Source organism: Mustela erminea, chromosome 20, assembly GCF_009829155.1.
Source record: "Mustela erminea isolate mMusErm1 chromosome 20, mMusErm1.Pri, whole genome shotgun sequence".
NCBI lineage: Eukaryota > Metazoa > Chordata > Mammalia > Carnivora > Mustelidae > Mustela > Mustela erminea.
The window spans coordinates 225,857-240,584 of NC_045633.1; the positions used below are offsets into that span (position 1 = coordinate 225,857).

A 14,728-nucleotide genomic window follows, 5' to 3' on the forward strand; every position below is an offset into this window, starting at 1 on the left:
TACAGTACATATATTAATACTTCCTCAGAAATTTGAAGTTTGTCCTCACAAAATAAGAACATGAGCTACTTGGTTACAATAAATCTCCCCTGAAGTCACAGATTCAGATTTGAGCTAGTTTTCAGGGTTATTTTCTTGGATCCTCCAAAAAATTAGGTCAATTTTCCTAAGATATGTAGAATATCCATATTCTTAACTCTTGTTCTTTGCTACTAAATCATAAAATGTAGTATAAAATGTTGTACAAAAACAAAAAAAGTACAAAAATACTGATAATGCAGAATGTTGGCTTACAAACTGGAACAAAGGAATATTTCCAGGTGAGTACGAAAAGTTTCCATTCCTCTAACCCTGGTTTCCACACTATTTCAGCAGGAAATAGCTAAAGCAGTCATCTTCCCAATTCCCTCAAGAATGAGGAATGATCAAAAGACAGTGGAAGTAGAAACCAGTAACCAAAGGGTTAATGGGATTAATAAGTGTAACAGCAACTTTTTACCCAGATCTGCTTGTTCTCAGAATACAGCCTGCCACTCAGATTCTATAGAATCTTGCCTGACACCATGATAGCAGAATATTGATTTAGTTGTCTTACTCAAGACTTCACTGAGAAAATGACCAAAACCAGTCAGGAACACTGTCTCTGAGCATGCACAAGTGTCCAATGGATGAACTTTTGACCTAGAAAGTCCTAAAACCCCACCTTCTGATCGTGTTAAGGATGCCATTTTCTGGTTATGGATTGCATGAAAATACATACAGAAGCTTTTAGCAGGCAGAGATAACAAAATCAACCCTCCCCTACTTAGTAATTTCCTTTATCTATTCTGAAGTCACATCCCTAAACTCCTCTCCCCTAAACAGATCAAAAGGATCTAACCAGATCCTTTTTTATTTGCCTTAAAAATCTCTGACTCTGTCATACCCACCACCTGGCTCCCCCAAGCTCCCACCCCGCCGCCCCTTCAAAACCCTCAGATTGTTTTTCAGAGTCCATAGTCTCTCATAGTTCATCTCCCCTTACGGAGGGCACGTATTGCATGGAGCACTGGGTGTGGTGCATAAACAATGAATTCTGTTACACTGAATATAAATAAATAAAATTAATAAAAATAAAAGTAAAAACAAATAAATAAATATCTCTGACTCTCCCACTTAGAGGGGGTAGATTTGAGGCTGGCTTTCCTGTCTCCTGGTTTGGCTGTCTCTTCAGTAAATTCTTACCTTGCTTCAAATTCAATGTCTCAGTGATTGGCTTTGCTGTGCATCAGGCATACAGACAGGTTTGGTTATCAAGGTATGCAAAACCCTCAACTAGAGTTAGTGATAAATTCAACTCTTTCTTATACAGAACAATGTTTTAAAATATTTGATGGTAGAGATATGTTTTCTTTCAAAGGAATATTGGTATGATGTGGAATACGAAGAAATTTAAGGCAGGGTCCCCTCTCTCTCCACATTAGCAGCCTTGTGAGAACTCATTCCTAATAGTCAATGTCTCTAAAATGCAATACCCAGAGTTGAACACATTATGAGGCAAAGCAAGCCCCAGAAACATGACTAAATCCATCATCCAACCATGAACAACCTAGACCTCTTGGCTTACAAGAGGCTGCCAAGCAATGGCAGCACCCTCCTGGGCTTTGAACCCAGCACAGGAGTTTCTGCTGATCTCCAGGCATCAGCTGCTTTATTCCCCAGAAAGAAATACCTTGCTCTCTGCCACACGTCGATAAGACAACCCCGGAGGGTAGAAGAAGGTGACTGTGGTTCCATAGGAGTCCTCACCATCATTCCACACCATCACTGTCATATTCAGCTCCAGGGTACTCCCCACCAACAGGGTCTTCAAGCTAGGTGTTGGGGTAGAGGGCAGAAGATAATCCTGGAATTGGGGCTAGAAATGGTCTGGAGATGAAACACAGAGTGGGGAGGTAGAGGAGAAACAGGGAAGAGGAGGTCTTTCTGAGCACAGGCTAGAAATGTTAGGGAGAGCCAGGGCAAGAGTCCCAGGCTCCAGAAGAGGAGCTGGGGAACCAGGACGGGTCTAAGGGAGTGGTAGCTCACCCTGAGAAGCCAAAGGAGATGCCAAGGTCATCCTGACAGACATGGTCAGTTCCACAATTCTTCTCAAAGGGGAGCTGAGAGGGAAGGCAAAGCAGGGTTTTCCTCAAGGTCTGGAGTCTACACCCTCCACTCTCTTCTGGAAGATTACAAAACCAAGACTTACAGAGGCTGTGTAATATCTCTGAGCATCCATAGCCAACATAGGCTGGAGATTTCCAAAGGAAAGTATAGGCTTGCCCACCAGGGAGAAGTTGAGACGCAAGGCGATGGGGGTCACCGTGTCCTCCACGCAGGCCTAGAGGATGGACATTAAAGACAGCAGTGACTAAGGAATGCGTCTTCACAGTCACTGTCCAGTTCCTTCATCTGTAAAATGGGGTAATAATGATACCCAGCTTTGTTCAATTGCTACAATTCCACCATGCAGATCCTCTGCTTTGCCTGCTTTCTGCCTTATTCCTTCCCTACAGCATCCCCCATGGCTCACTCATTCTATTCAGGATCTTCCCAAACTTTACCTGATCTAAGAGGTCTCCCAACATCTTCTCTACTCTCCTCCTTGACTTCATCTTTTTTCATAGCATTCATCACTACCTGATATCTATTATCTAGGAACTTGATTGTTTTTTTGCCTTCTCTCAGAGTTTCCGGTGGGCACGACTGTTTTGTCCACTGCCGTGTCCCCAGTGCCTAGGACAGGGCCTATCTCAGAGAAGCAGCTCCTAAAAGAATCCCAACTCATCACCCCATAGTTCTCTGAAGCAGTAATACTCTCCTAAAATCCAACTGTGTAGCCTCAGCAGTTGTAGATGACCCATCCATTTATACCTGTGCTTGCTCACTTACTCATCAGCTAACCAGTGTTATATGCCTCCTTATTCCAGGTTCCTTCCCTGCCCATCCCACTGCCAGCCTCAGAATCTCTGCCATCCCCAGGACTCTGAGGTCCACTTACCAGGAGGCGCAACTTCACAGTCTCACAGTGTTGACTCAGCCCAAGGACTCGGACACGAGTAAGATTCCATGTTTTTGTCTCCTCAAAGATGGCACGGGGACTCTGGCGGCCAGGGTCGAGGGTTAGGTCAAAGGTCACAGAGCTTTGGATGTCACCTGTAGGGGAAAGGAAGAGATGAGGAGGGCTGAGAGAGCGAGGAACTCCCCAGATGGACAAGTGTCAAGGCAGGAGACAGAAGTCCTGAGCTGAGGGACTCTAAGGACCAGACATCTTGGGTCAGAGAGGCGAGGACTCACCCAGTCGATTCTTGGGACTTTCATAAATACGAAGACAGACATTAGCATCACCCAGTGCGTTGACAGAGGTCTCTTCCCGACACTCAAACAAAGACCTGGCTATCTCTGCAGGTCTGAATTGGATTCGCATCCACACCCTGAGTACAGGTCTGGTCCTATGGGCAGAACACTGAGCTGAGGGTAGGTCCTTGGTCCCAGGAGGGCAAACTGGAATGGGGGTGGGGAGGCTAAAATCCTAAGCAGACTTAGAATGATCTGGAAGTGATTGAGAAGGGCTTTCTCACCTGAGCAGCAGCGCCTGTCCCTGGGCCCCCACGGCCAGGTCCACCAGTCCATCCAGAGTAAGGTCTTGGCCCCCACTCAGTGACTGCCCAAAATACTGGAGGCTGGGAGAGAGCTGGGAGGCTGAGATCCTCTGAAAAGAGAGGGAAAGGCAAGGCAGATTAAGGGTGATGGAAACAAGTTGGAAATGAGCAATAAGAAGAACAGGAAGGTAGGAATGTAGGAGACAGAAAAAGGTGAGTAATGAAAAGATGTCACCAGAAGTACCTAAAAAAGAGGAGGTGGGGTGGGAAAATGATGACCAGAGAAAAGATCCCTAAGACATAAATGAAGAAGTGGTGATTGAAGTGTTGGCCTGGTGACCTGTGTCTCATTCATTCACTCATCCACTTACTCTCAGGTCAGTTTCTGGCTCTTGTCATGAACCATGAGGTCTTGGGCCAGGATCTAATCTTCCTGTGCCTCAGTCTCCTCATCTTTCACATAGGGATAATAATATCTTAGACTTTAGCAGTAAGTAGTAAATGAATTAACGCATATGTCTTTGAACAGAAGACATCAGTAGTCATTGATTATGATGAGTATTAGAGCTAGAGGGGAAACTCAGAGCTCATTTAACCCCACTTCCATACTTTGCAGAAAATGCCAAGGCCAAAGAGCCTTTAAGAGGTCACCTCCAGACCTGAAATCAAACCCTCTGACTCCGTGTCAGGGCCCCTTTTTGCTTTCCAGGACCACCCTATCTCTTCAGGGGACAAGGAGGGGAAAAGTTGGGATGGGAAGTGGCTATTGCCACAAGAAAATACTAAGCTCTGGAACATTGCCTCCCTGTGGGTTCCTTCTCTTTTATTTCCATTGTTCCTATAATGACCAACCCTTTGGAGAATGTGCCCTTTAAAATCTCTAAGCACGGCTGGACTGGTAGGCATTAAGCATAGTAATAATAAAATGAAAGATAAATTTACTAATTACTAAGGACATCTAAAAAGAAAGAGGTAGGTCGAGTTAGCACAAATCCAGTCGAGCAGCCTCATGCTCAAGAACACTGATCTCACGGCCACATCCTCAGGTTAGTGTGTGGGCCCCATGGGAATAAGGCCAGTCCTTCCCAGTCAAGTAATGGGGTGGGATACCTCATAGTGGGAAGGAAGAAAATCATGGTGGACTGGCAAATCTGAAAGGCCTTCTCTTAGAGTCAAGACTTTCAGGTATAACTCAAGTGATACTTGCAATTGCGGGTGTTCACACACATGCCTCTAAACTGCAGCAGCAAAGGGAAGGTTCAACCAGTTGGTGTAGAATGAATGCAATTCCTGAACATCTGGTGTTACTGTCAACAAAGACTTTCATTCTCTTCTTAAAGTTCCAAGTTCTTTAGAACCCTTTCAATTGTTAAATTGTATTAACAATCATTGATTATAATACTCTAATACCTATTATATGCCAGGTACATATATATATTTATACTATGTAGCTACTGTATATGTACTAACTCATTTAATCCTCAGAGTAGCAGCCCAGTGAGGTTGGTTCTCTTACTATGACCATTTTACAGATGAGGAAACTGAGCACGGAGAGGTGTGTAATATCCTATAGCTAGGAAGTAACAGTACTATAGGAATCTTCTTTGACATTTTTTTCTAAAAACTTCTTAAGATGTAATTCATAAAGTATACAACTCAATGGTTTTAAGAAGTTGTCAGAGTTATGCCACCAACACCAAATCAATTTTAGAACATTTTCATCACCCCCCCCAAAAAACCCTTTATCACTCAGCCCCTTATTCCTATTTTCCTCCACCACCAGCACCTGACAACTCTTATCTACTTTCTGTCTCTATGGAGTTACCTATTTACCTTTCATATAAAAAGAATTATACAGTATGTACCCTTTTGTTTCTGGGTTCTTTTACTTAGCATAAGGAAAAGAAGGGGTTCATTCATAGAGCAAATACTAGTTCTTCATTCCTTTTATGGCCAAATAGTATTCCATTGTATGCATATCTATTTACAATAGAATGTATGTGTTCACCAGTTAATGGACATTTGGACTGTCTCTACATTTTAGATACCATCAATAATGCTACTATGGACATTCATGTATAACTTTTTGTGTGGTTTTCAATTTTCTTGAGTCATACAGTGTACAATTGCTAGGTCATACAATGACTCTACAGATAACCTTTCGAGAAACTGCCAGATGTATTCTAAAGTGACTGCAGCGTTTTATATTCCCACCAGCAGAGTTTGAGGGTACCAAAGTTTCCACATTCTCATCAACACTTGTTATTTTCTGTCTTTTTTATTCTAGCCATCATAGTGGCTGTGAAGTAGTGTCTCATACTGGTTTTTATTTGCTAATGACTGATGATTAATGATGTTCAGTATTTTTTCATATATGTATTGGTCCTTTGTATATCATCTTTGGAGAAATGTGTGTTCAGATCTTTTACCTATTTTTAAATGGGGCTTTCTTTGACTTTTGCCAAGGGAAGAAGTCTTCCCTTTTCAGGGAGCTTTCCCCATCAAGACAGACATTTGGCAGGACAGCTGATGGCATGAGGGAATGGTCATATAGCATCTATGGAGAAGAAGGGGTGAGTAGACAGGCAGACTAAGGCAGCCAGACCTAGACGGGCACCAGGGAGCCATCAAAAGACCAAGAACTGGGTTAGAAGTCAGGAAATTGGACCCTCATCACCGTTCCTGATCCACTATAAACCTTGGACAAGTCAAATCACTGGTATTCTCCGTGCCCCAGATTTCATTTCTAAAATGAATCTGTTAATACCAGGCCTGTGTACCTTATAAAGCCACTGTGGGATTAAAAGTCCTGAATGGAGATCTCACTCAAAAGTCAAGTCCTCTGGGGCACCTGGGTGGCTCAGTGGGTTAAAGCCTCTGCCTTTGGCTCAAGTCATGATCCCAGGGTCCTGGGATGGAGCCCCACATCGGGCTCTCTGCTCGGCGGGGAGCCTGCTTCCTCCTCTCTCTCCATCTGCCTCTACTTGTGACCTCTGTCAAGTAAATAAATAAATTAAAAAAATAAATTTAAAAAAATCAAGTCCTCATACAAAGCAGAGAACATTCCAATGTGTTCATTTTTAAGTTCCACAGATTTTGCTTGCTGCCTACAAGGTGCCAGTGCTGGGCAAAGAAGTAAGATGAGGTAAAGGAGAATTTTCTGGTGGCAGACTAGAAAACAAGAAGAAGCAAGGAAAAAGCTGTTGTAACAAAAGAACACGTGACTGGGCCTCACCTGACTGTGGGAGGGGCTGATGCCCAGCCCTGAGGTTCCATGAAATAGGTAGACAGCACCCCGGCTCTCCTGCTCTCCTGGGGCCCCGATGGCCACGTCCGTCAGCTTGTCCCCATTCACATCCCCCAGCACCGTCAGCGCTGCCCCAAAGCGGCCCCAGGGGTGGCCTTGCTCCCCAAAGAGAATGGCCTCACATTGCCACTTAGCCCTCTGCAGAACAAAACCAGTGTCAGGTCCCAACACAGGCAATCCCTCCACCCCTCACCCAGGCCCCACCCAGCCCTGGGCTCATCAGACACTCACCCCCTGGGGCAAGGGGCACACAGACACCTGCCCCCCTCGGGTTGGCTTGTAGTAATGAGGAGCCCCGATGAGGACCAGGTCAGAGCTGCCGTCTCTATCCACATCCACAGTGCAGAGGGAGGCCCCAAAGTAAGAGCCGATCTGCAGGGCACAGCCAAAAGTCATCCCGCCTGCCCCTGCCAGAGGCAGCCCCTTCTGGGACAGGTCCCACTTCTCCCCAGCCACCGGGACCTCCCCCTACAGGCTCCCAGACCCCTTCATCTCCTCTCTCTCTGCCCCTGCAGACCCTGGCTCCCTCACGTTCCACTCCGGCTTCCTCAGCATCCAACCTGAGTCCCTGCGACTTCAGCCTTCGGCCTCCATTGCCCAGACGTCTTGGTGAAGATGACAGCCTTCCCAGTATGCTGATGGCGGGGGGCCCCCAGGATCAGGCTGGGGACCCCCTTCCAAAAGGCCAGCTCAGTGGAGTAACCTGAGGAGGGCACAGCTCAGCACAAAGGCTTCCTCCCCACCCCCGAGCTCCTGCCCTTCCCAGGCTCCTGTCCCACCTGTGCCCCCAACCACAGCCTTTTCTCACCCAGGTAAGAGTCCCTCATGTCCACATTCTCTTGAGACATGTTGATGAAAGTGGGGCTTTGGTTTTGGGGGTACAGGAAGGCACCTCCAGACCAGCCGAAGCTCCCCACTGCCCCCAGAACTGGTCCATCCTGGGAGGAAAGGGTTCCAGGGCTGAGCCAGACCAAGCCTAAAGAAGACGGCCTGTTCCCAAGCCACCGACTCTGCTCACTGTCTGGAATTCTCCTCCCCCACTCACTCACCGAACACCCTCCTCACCTTCCCTCCTAGCACTTATCCCTCTTCCTACATCAATGGCTTGAAAGGGGCCCGACTCACAGGTGTGATCACAGCACTGAAGCCCTCCTGGGACATCTCCAGTTCAAAGGAACTACTGCTTATGGTCTGCGTACCTGGTGGAAGGCATGACACCTGGGTTTCAGAGAGAAAGACAGGCTTTGCCAAGTCTGAGAAGGACACCTCCGCTTTAGAGGATCTAATGTGGGAGATTAACACCCAAAGGGATGGGTTTATGCCTGGGATCCAGGTTCAAGAAGCATTTATGGGTGAGGGTTTCTGAAATGAGTATTTTCTTCTGTAGCTTACCCTCAATGGCAAAGATCTTCTCTTTTAGTTGGTTTTGAATGTCTCTCAAAGCATCAAAATTCTCCACTCTAAAAATGTACTCCTGTGAGGGCTTCGATGCAATGTCATTTAACTCTTTCCAGGAACGTTGGTTTCGAAAAGCTGATCCCACCTGTCCCCAGTGAAGACCAACTCAGTGAAAACAATCATGAATCTAATATGCCTGGCACATGCTGGATGCTGACATACGCCAGTAACCCCTCAAGGTCAATATTATTACACACAGTGTACAGATGAGAAAAGTGAGGCTCAAACAGCATCAAGGAGGGTAGGGAAAGGATCAGGGTCCCCAGACACAGCTTTCATCCTGAAGGTAGTAGAAGCTGAGAGAGCTGGCAGGAGGGAGCTTCCCTTCCCTGGAAAGGGAAGTTGCCTTAAGAGGAAGCAAGGGGAGGAAGTGTGACAGGGTATGTCCACATCCTACCCCAACTGCATAGCGGATGATACCCGCAGCCTCAGCCATAGGGATGACATCCTCATAACCCAGGCGGTCGCCTTGTTTTTGCCCATCTGTGATGACAATGAGGATCTTGGAGGCATCTTTTCGGGCTCCTTTTGAGGTAGTGAACAGTTCGTTTCTGTCAGAGAAAAGGATCCAGAGACCTATGAACAGGCCTGCCACTAGCTCCTGATGCCTTTGGGGAAGGAGATGCTCCCTATCCCTTGGAGGCCCTGCTCCCACCCCTAGGTCCCCAGCTGGATGAGGAAACCACAGGCTGAATTTCAGTACCAACCTGTCCCTCTCTCATGGAGAGAGATGAGGTCCAAAGGAAGACCCAGATGCTTTAGGGAAGGACCCAGGAGAAGCCAGGACTCACGTGACCATTCGGATGGCTGTGGCTGTGTGAGTATACCCTCCCAGCTGGTCCACAGAATCCAAAAGCGCTAGTGGGTTTGAGCTGTCTGTGAACTTTTTGAAAGTGAAGTGCTCCCGGAACTTGTTGGAAAACTGCATCAGGGAGAACTGAGGGAATTGCAGGGGCTGGGAGCCAAGGCCGCCGGAGCAGAACCGCAGGCTGTCCGCCACCAGCCTCCCACACGGGCCCTGCACACTTCCCTTCCCTCTCCCAAGGGCACACCTGGGTGCTGGGTTTCTGGAACTGGCTCATCACAGTCTTCACAAAATTCAGCATCTTGGCAAAATCGGGGAAGGAGATGCTGCCCGAGCCATCGATCAGGAACACGATATCCTGCTCTTGCCTTGGACACTCTGGGAAAAGAGGTGGCACCCGTCCTCCAAAGAACACTCCAGAGCCTAGGACCTCAACCTCTTGGCTGTAACAACTCTCCACCCCCGACCCAAGGGCTTCCACAAACCCTGCATAGAACAGGGCCCTTTGGCCTCCTAAAGTCCTTAAAGAAGCTACATCTGTGACACAGCTGCTCACACCTGTGTAGTCAGCCTGGTTTATTAAAAAAAAAAAAAAAAAGTAAAACTTCCTCAGATCCAATCTGAGGGGTTTGAAGCGGCGGAGGGTGGGTGGTTGAGGGAACCAGGTGGTGGGTATTAGAGAGGACACGGATTGCATGGAGCACTGGCTGTGGTGCAGAAACAAGGAATACTGTTATGCTGAAAATTTAAAAAAAAAAAAAAAGTTCCTCGAATCCAGACGGTAAGAAGCTGGGAGCCATTCCCCAAGGTAGCTTGGCTGTCCATGTCTCTTTCCCAAGCTCTGCTCTACCTCTTTCCCCACATCTCCATGATCTAGCATGAAAGGGACTGCTTCCGCCCTGGCCAGAGTCCATCTTCATTAGTCAGTGCCAAACTGTACTTTTGCTGAATATTTTTAATGTCACCCCGACAACAGCCACATACTGGCCCTTTTCTGTTCTCAGCTTAAATATAAGCTCTTAAGCCCCTCCTGAGTGAATTCAGAAGTGGTCAAAAAAAAAAAAAGAGGAACCTCTCCCAGGTTCCCCTTTCTGTTCCAGAGGTTCCCACCTGGGTGTTCTGAAGGGAGCCCAAGCTCCTATGAGTAAAGACTAGAGTCTACGAGGTACTGTAAGGGCACTCCATTCAGTGGCCAGATGTCAATCTCCGCAGGAGCCTGAGTGTAAATGTGAGACCAAGGAGAGGCCTAGGACTGCCGTGGTTAGATCTGAAAACTTACTGTTCTTACTCCGTATCTCCTACCCCTATCAACATGGGGAAAGCCAGACCCTATGCCTCAACCTGCATGCACACACACACATGCATACATGTACCTATATACATGTGTGCATATGCATGTGTGTGCATATATATGTGTATACACATACATTCATGCATACATATTTACATATACATACACACATATACAGATGCATACTCATATGCACACACAGACACACATACTCATGTATACGTTTGCATGCAAATAGACATCAGACACATGCATACACATATATATGCATATGCACAGATGTATACTTCCATACATACACACACACACACCACTCAGACTGGCTTCACTCTCATGACACATTTCCACAAACCAAGTGGTTAGACCCTAGGATGTACTGTGTGCAAATAAATCCCCTTCTCCTAAAACAATAGCAGCTAACATTAAATGAGCCTTCACCACTTGCCAGGCACTGTGTTAAATCCTGGCCATGGATAATCTTCTGTCCCTCTTAGGCTTGGTTGTGTCATTATCACCATCAGACAGATGAAAAAACTGAGTCTCCAAGAGGGTAAGTGGGACAGTGACAGGGCAAGGTGTAAAATCAGGCAGTGACTCTCCAGCCCACATTTGGAACCACTCTCCCATCCAATAATGTTTTTTTCCAGATATCTTTTTTTTATCCAGTCACAAGGCGTGTATGCCCCCTCAAAGGAGCCAGTGGACGCCCAACACTCACCCTGCAGGGCAGCCGGGAGCCTCTGGGCTTGCCAAGAAGAGGAGCCCATCAGGAAGCAGAACCCCGTCAGGTACACGTTGTCCCTGCACGCATGGTGCACTGTGGGGCCACAGGCCTAGGGACAGAGGCGCCTGAGGGGAGGGCCTGCTCCTCCTTCAGTCCTGTCCTCCTGTCCCAGTACCTTCACCCTCCCCTAGACCCCGAGCCGCACCAGCTACAGGTCCCCACTCCTTCCCTCAGGACAGTTCCACAACCCAAGGCAACTCACCAGCAGCTGAGAGGGACTAGTGGAGGCTGCCAGGGACAGGCCCAGGGACATGTTCACAGCTTCTGGGGGGACTGAGGGGACATATATGTGTTACCCACAGGGCAGAGGAGGCTGTAAAAGATCTGGGCAGGGGTCACCTCAACCCTGAAAGACAAGAAGTCTGACTGGTGAAGGGCTTTCGGGTCTTGATGGAGCCGTAGGGGTGTGGGGGTGTGATGGACAGGGAGGCCATAAGGGGGTCAGGAAGCCCGGAAGGTTAAGGGTCTCAGACAGAGCTGGAACTGAGAAGGAGGGCTTCTGTGCTCCCCGCAGTTCCCTAGAGCATGAGAGTCTAGACCTAAGTCCTAAGGAGGGGCAGTGACTTACTCTGCAGGTGGATGGGCTCACACTTGCCCATGCTGTAGTCACACCGGTAGAGACTGCCTGTTTGGTTGGTACGCTCTATCTCCTGGGGGGCTCCAACCACCACCCTGGAGGGAGACAAAGAACACTGTAACTAAGAATGTGGACCGCAGGGGGCCTGGGTTGTTCAGTCATTAAGCGTCTGCTATGGCTTAGGTCATGATCTCAGGGTCCTGGAATCGAGCCCTGTATCAGGCTTCCTGTCCCACAGGAAGCTGGCTTCTCCCTCTCCCCCTACCCCTGCTTGTGTTCCCTCTCTCACTATCTCTCTCTGTTTGTCAAATAAATATATAAAAGTCTTTATAAATTTTTTTTAAAAGAATGTGAACAGCAGAGCCAGACTTCTCAGTAAGTTTGTCTCACTCCTCTAAGCCTCCCGTCCGCAAAGTGGAGATTAATACATTGTAAGTTCCACATGGGAGGGATTTTTTTTGTCTGTTTTGTTTTCTGGTGTATGCCTGGCTCCTGAAATATTTAGTAATAGGGGTTCAAAAAATATTTGTTGAACAGTTGATACCTATGTACCTCATAAGGTTATTGTGAAGAATGAATCAGTGTTCACCTAAAAATTCACATCAAAACTACAGTGAGATATCACCTCACACCGATCAGAATGGCTAAAACCAACACAAGAAACAAGAGGTGTTGATAAAGATGGAATCAGGAGGGAGACAAGCCATGAGAGACTCTTGATCTCAGGAAAACACCTGAGGGTTGCTGAGGGTGGGGGGTAGGGAGAGGGTAGCTGGGTGATGGACATTGGGGAGAGTATGTGCTCTGGTGAGTGCTGTGAAGTGTGTAAGCCTGATGATTCACAGACCCTTACCCCTGTGGCATACAATACATTATATGTTAATAATTTTTTTTATTTAAAAAAAGGGGTGTTGATGAGGTTGTGGAAAAAAAGGAACACTTGTGTACCATTGGTGGGAATGCAAACTGGTGCAGCCCCTGTGCAAAAGAGTATGGAGGTTCCTCAAAAAGTTAAAAATAGAAATATCCTATGATCTAGCAATTGTACTACTGGATATTTACCCAAATAATACAAAATCTGAAAGGGCTATATGCACCCTGATGTTTATAGCAACAATATTTATAACAGCCAAGAGATGGAAGCAGCAAAAGTGTCCACCAACCGAAGAATGGATGAGGAAGATGTGGTATATACAGATAAATAGAGATAGAGATATTATTCAGCCACAGAAAAGAATGAAATCTTGCCATTTGCAATGGCACAGACGGAGCTAGAGAAGAGTATGCTAAGTGAAATCAGTCAGTCAGACAAAAACAAATACCATGTGATGTCACTTACATGTGGAATTTTTTTTTTAAGATTTTATTTATTTATTTGACAGACAGAGATCACAAGCGGGCAGAGAGGCAGACAGAGAGAGAGAGAGGAGGAAGCAGGCTCCCCGCAGAGCAGAGATCCTGATGTGGGGCTCGATCCCAGCACCCTGGCATCACGACCCGAGCTGAAGGCAGAGGCTTTAACCCACTGAGCCACCCAGGCGCCCCTTACATGTGGAATTTAAGAAACAAAGCAAACAAAAACAGGGAGAGAAAAACCAATCACAGACTCTTAGTTATAGAGAACCAGCCAATGGTTACCAGAGGGTATGGGCATGGGGGCTGGGTACAACAGGTGACGGGGGTTACGAGGTGCATTTGTCATGACGAGCACAGGCGAGGTATGGGATTTTTGAATCACTGTATTGTACACCTGAGACTAATAGTGACACTTTGTGTTAACTATACTGGAATTTAAAGTAAAGTGAAATAAAATAAAACAGACCAGGGCCCACATGAAGGGTGCTGGGCACTTAGTAAGCACTCAATAAATATTAGTTGTGATTATCAAGATGGCACGACAACACCTGCTTTCAGTCCAACTCTCCATAGCACTGGGGGAACTGCCACACCAGACAGAGGATAAGAGGGTCATGGGGAAGGACAGGACCCTATGCCTGGAGAGGAGCTGGTAAAAATCAAAGGCAAGTCACCACCCCGTCCTTACCAGGTATTGCCATACTGGACCACGCTGTGTCCAAATCCAGCACTGTCCATAAGGAAGATTGTTGGCTGGTCTGTGTCCAAATTGAAGCAGAGAGAAGAAGCCGAGGCTGAGGAACGGGGTGAGAAAAGGAACTCTGAAGAAGGGTCTTCCTCCTGTTCCATCTCCCCAGCCCCCAACACCTGTTGTCCCCTGTAGGCCCAATGTCCCAGCATCTCCAGGATTTCTCAACGCCCAGCCGCTGGCCTCCCTAGCCTGTCCTTCTCTCCTCAGGCAACAGAGACAGTTCTTCACCCGCTGACCCACTTGCAAGCTTCAATTCTCCATTTTCACAGAGCAACACACAAGCTCGAAAGACATTCCTTTGTCACCCCTGCCACTGGGGGCTTCCAAGAGGAAGAATCCAGGAAAACTTAGGCCAAAGTAACATTGTGAATAGAGTACAAGTTTGACTTGTTCTTCCTACTTGGGAAATCACTGGATTATTCAGGCAATTGGCTCCTTTTCTAGTGTCTCTTAAACTCCCCTAAAATTAGTTCTTCATTATCCTCTTCCTCCAAAAACTCCAGATCCAAAACCCTATGCATTTCCAGATACCCCCTTAATGTCTGGGTCTAAAACATGTACAGTCTCAGCTCTCTCTACCTGGACCCCAATCTTCTCATATCCCTTCACTGGGGCCCATGACTTACCCATCAACAAGAGGAGGGATGTTCTGATCCTGGTCATGACTGGAAGGTCAGACATGAGCTTCTGTGCTCCTCAGCTGCTGAGAGAACAGCTGAACCAGGGTGCAGAGGGAACAAGTGTGCAGAGAGGTGACCAGGGGGCCAGAAGCAGGA

The 14,728-nt window shown here is 47.1% G+C and overlaps 1 protein-coding gene across 4 annotated transcripts in view; it reads right to left on the minus strand.

Annotated features, from left to right (window-relative positions):
• The window catches only part of ITGAX (integrin subunit alpha X), a 30,679-nt gene extending 15,951 nt beyond the window's left edge, over positions 1-14,728 (minus strand). For 2 of the 4 annotated variants that reach the window (XM_032327768.1, XM_032327769.1), the window contains exons 1-20: positions 14,579-14,728; positions 13,890-13,995; positions 11,837-11,940; positions 11,471-11,541; positions 11,203-11,317; positions 9,441-9,571; positions 9,180-9,325; positions 8,786-8,939; positions 8,323-8,473; positions 8,056-8,129; positions 7,739-7,868; positions 7,491-7,633; positions 7,162-7,302; positions 6,859-7,068; positions 3,603-3,733; positions 3,319-3,473; positions 3,023-3,177; positions 2,231-2,362; positions 2,068-2,141; positions 1,712-1,853 (exon numbers count right to left, since the gene is read on the minus strand). In XM_032327768.1, the coding sequence (XP_032183659.1) occupies positions 1,712-1,853; positions 2,068-2,141; positions 2,231-2,362; positions 3,023-3,177; positions 3,319-3,473; positions 3,603-3,733; positions 6,859-7,068; positions 7,162-7,302; positions 7,491-7,633; positions 7,739-7,868; positions 8,056-8,129; positions 8,323-8,473; positions 8,786-8,939; positions 9,180-9,325; positions 9,441-9,571; positions 11,203-11,317; positions 11,471-11,541; positions 11,837-11,940; positions 13,890-13,995; positions 14,579-14,633 (2,520 nt within the window). In that variant the 5' untranslated portion in view covers positions 14,634-14,728. The remainder of the gene's footprint in view (positions 1-1,711; positions 1,854-2,067; positions 2,142-2,230; positions 2,363-3,022; positions 3,178-3,318; positions 3,474-3,602; positions 3,734-6,858; positions 7,069-7,161; positions 7,303-7,490; positions 7,634-7,738; positions 7,869-8,055; positions 8,130-8,322; positions 8,474-8,785; positions 8,940-9,179; positions 9,326-9,440; positions 9,572-11,202; positions 11,318-11,470; positions 11,542-11,836; positions 11,941-13,889; positions 13,996-14,578) is intronic. The other 2 variants (XM_032327767.1, XM_032327765.1) reach the window with 2 other exon arrangements.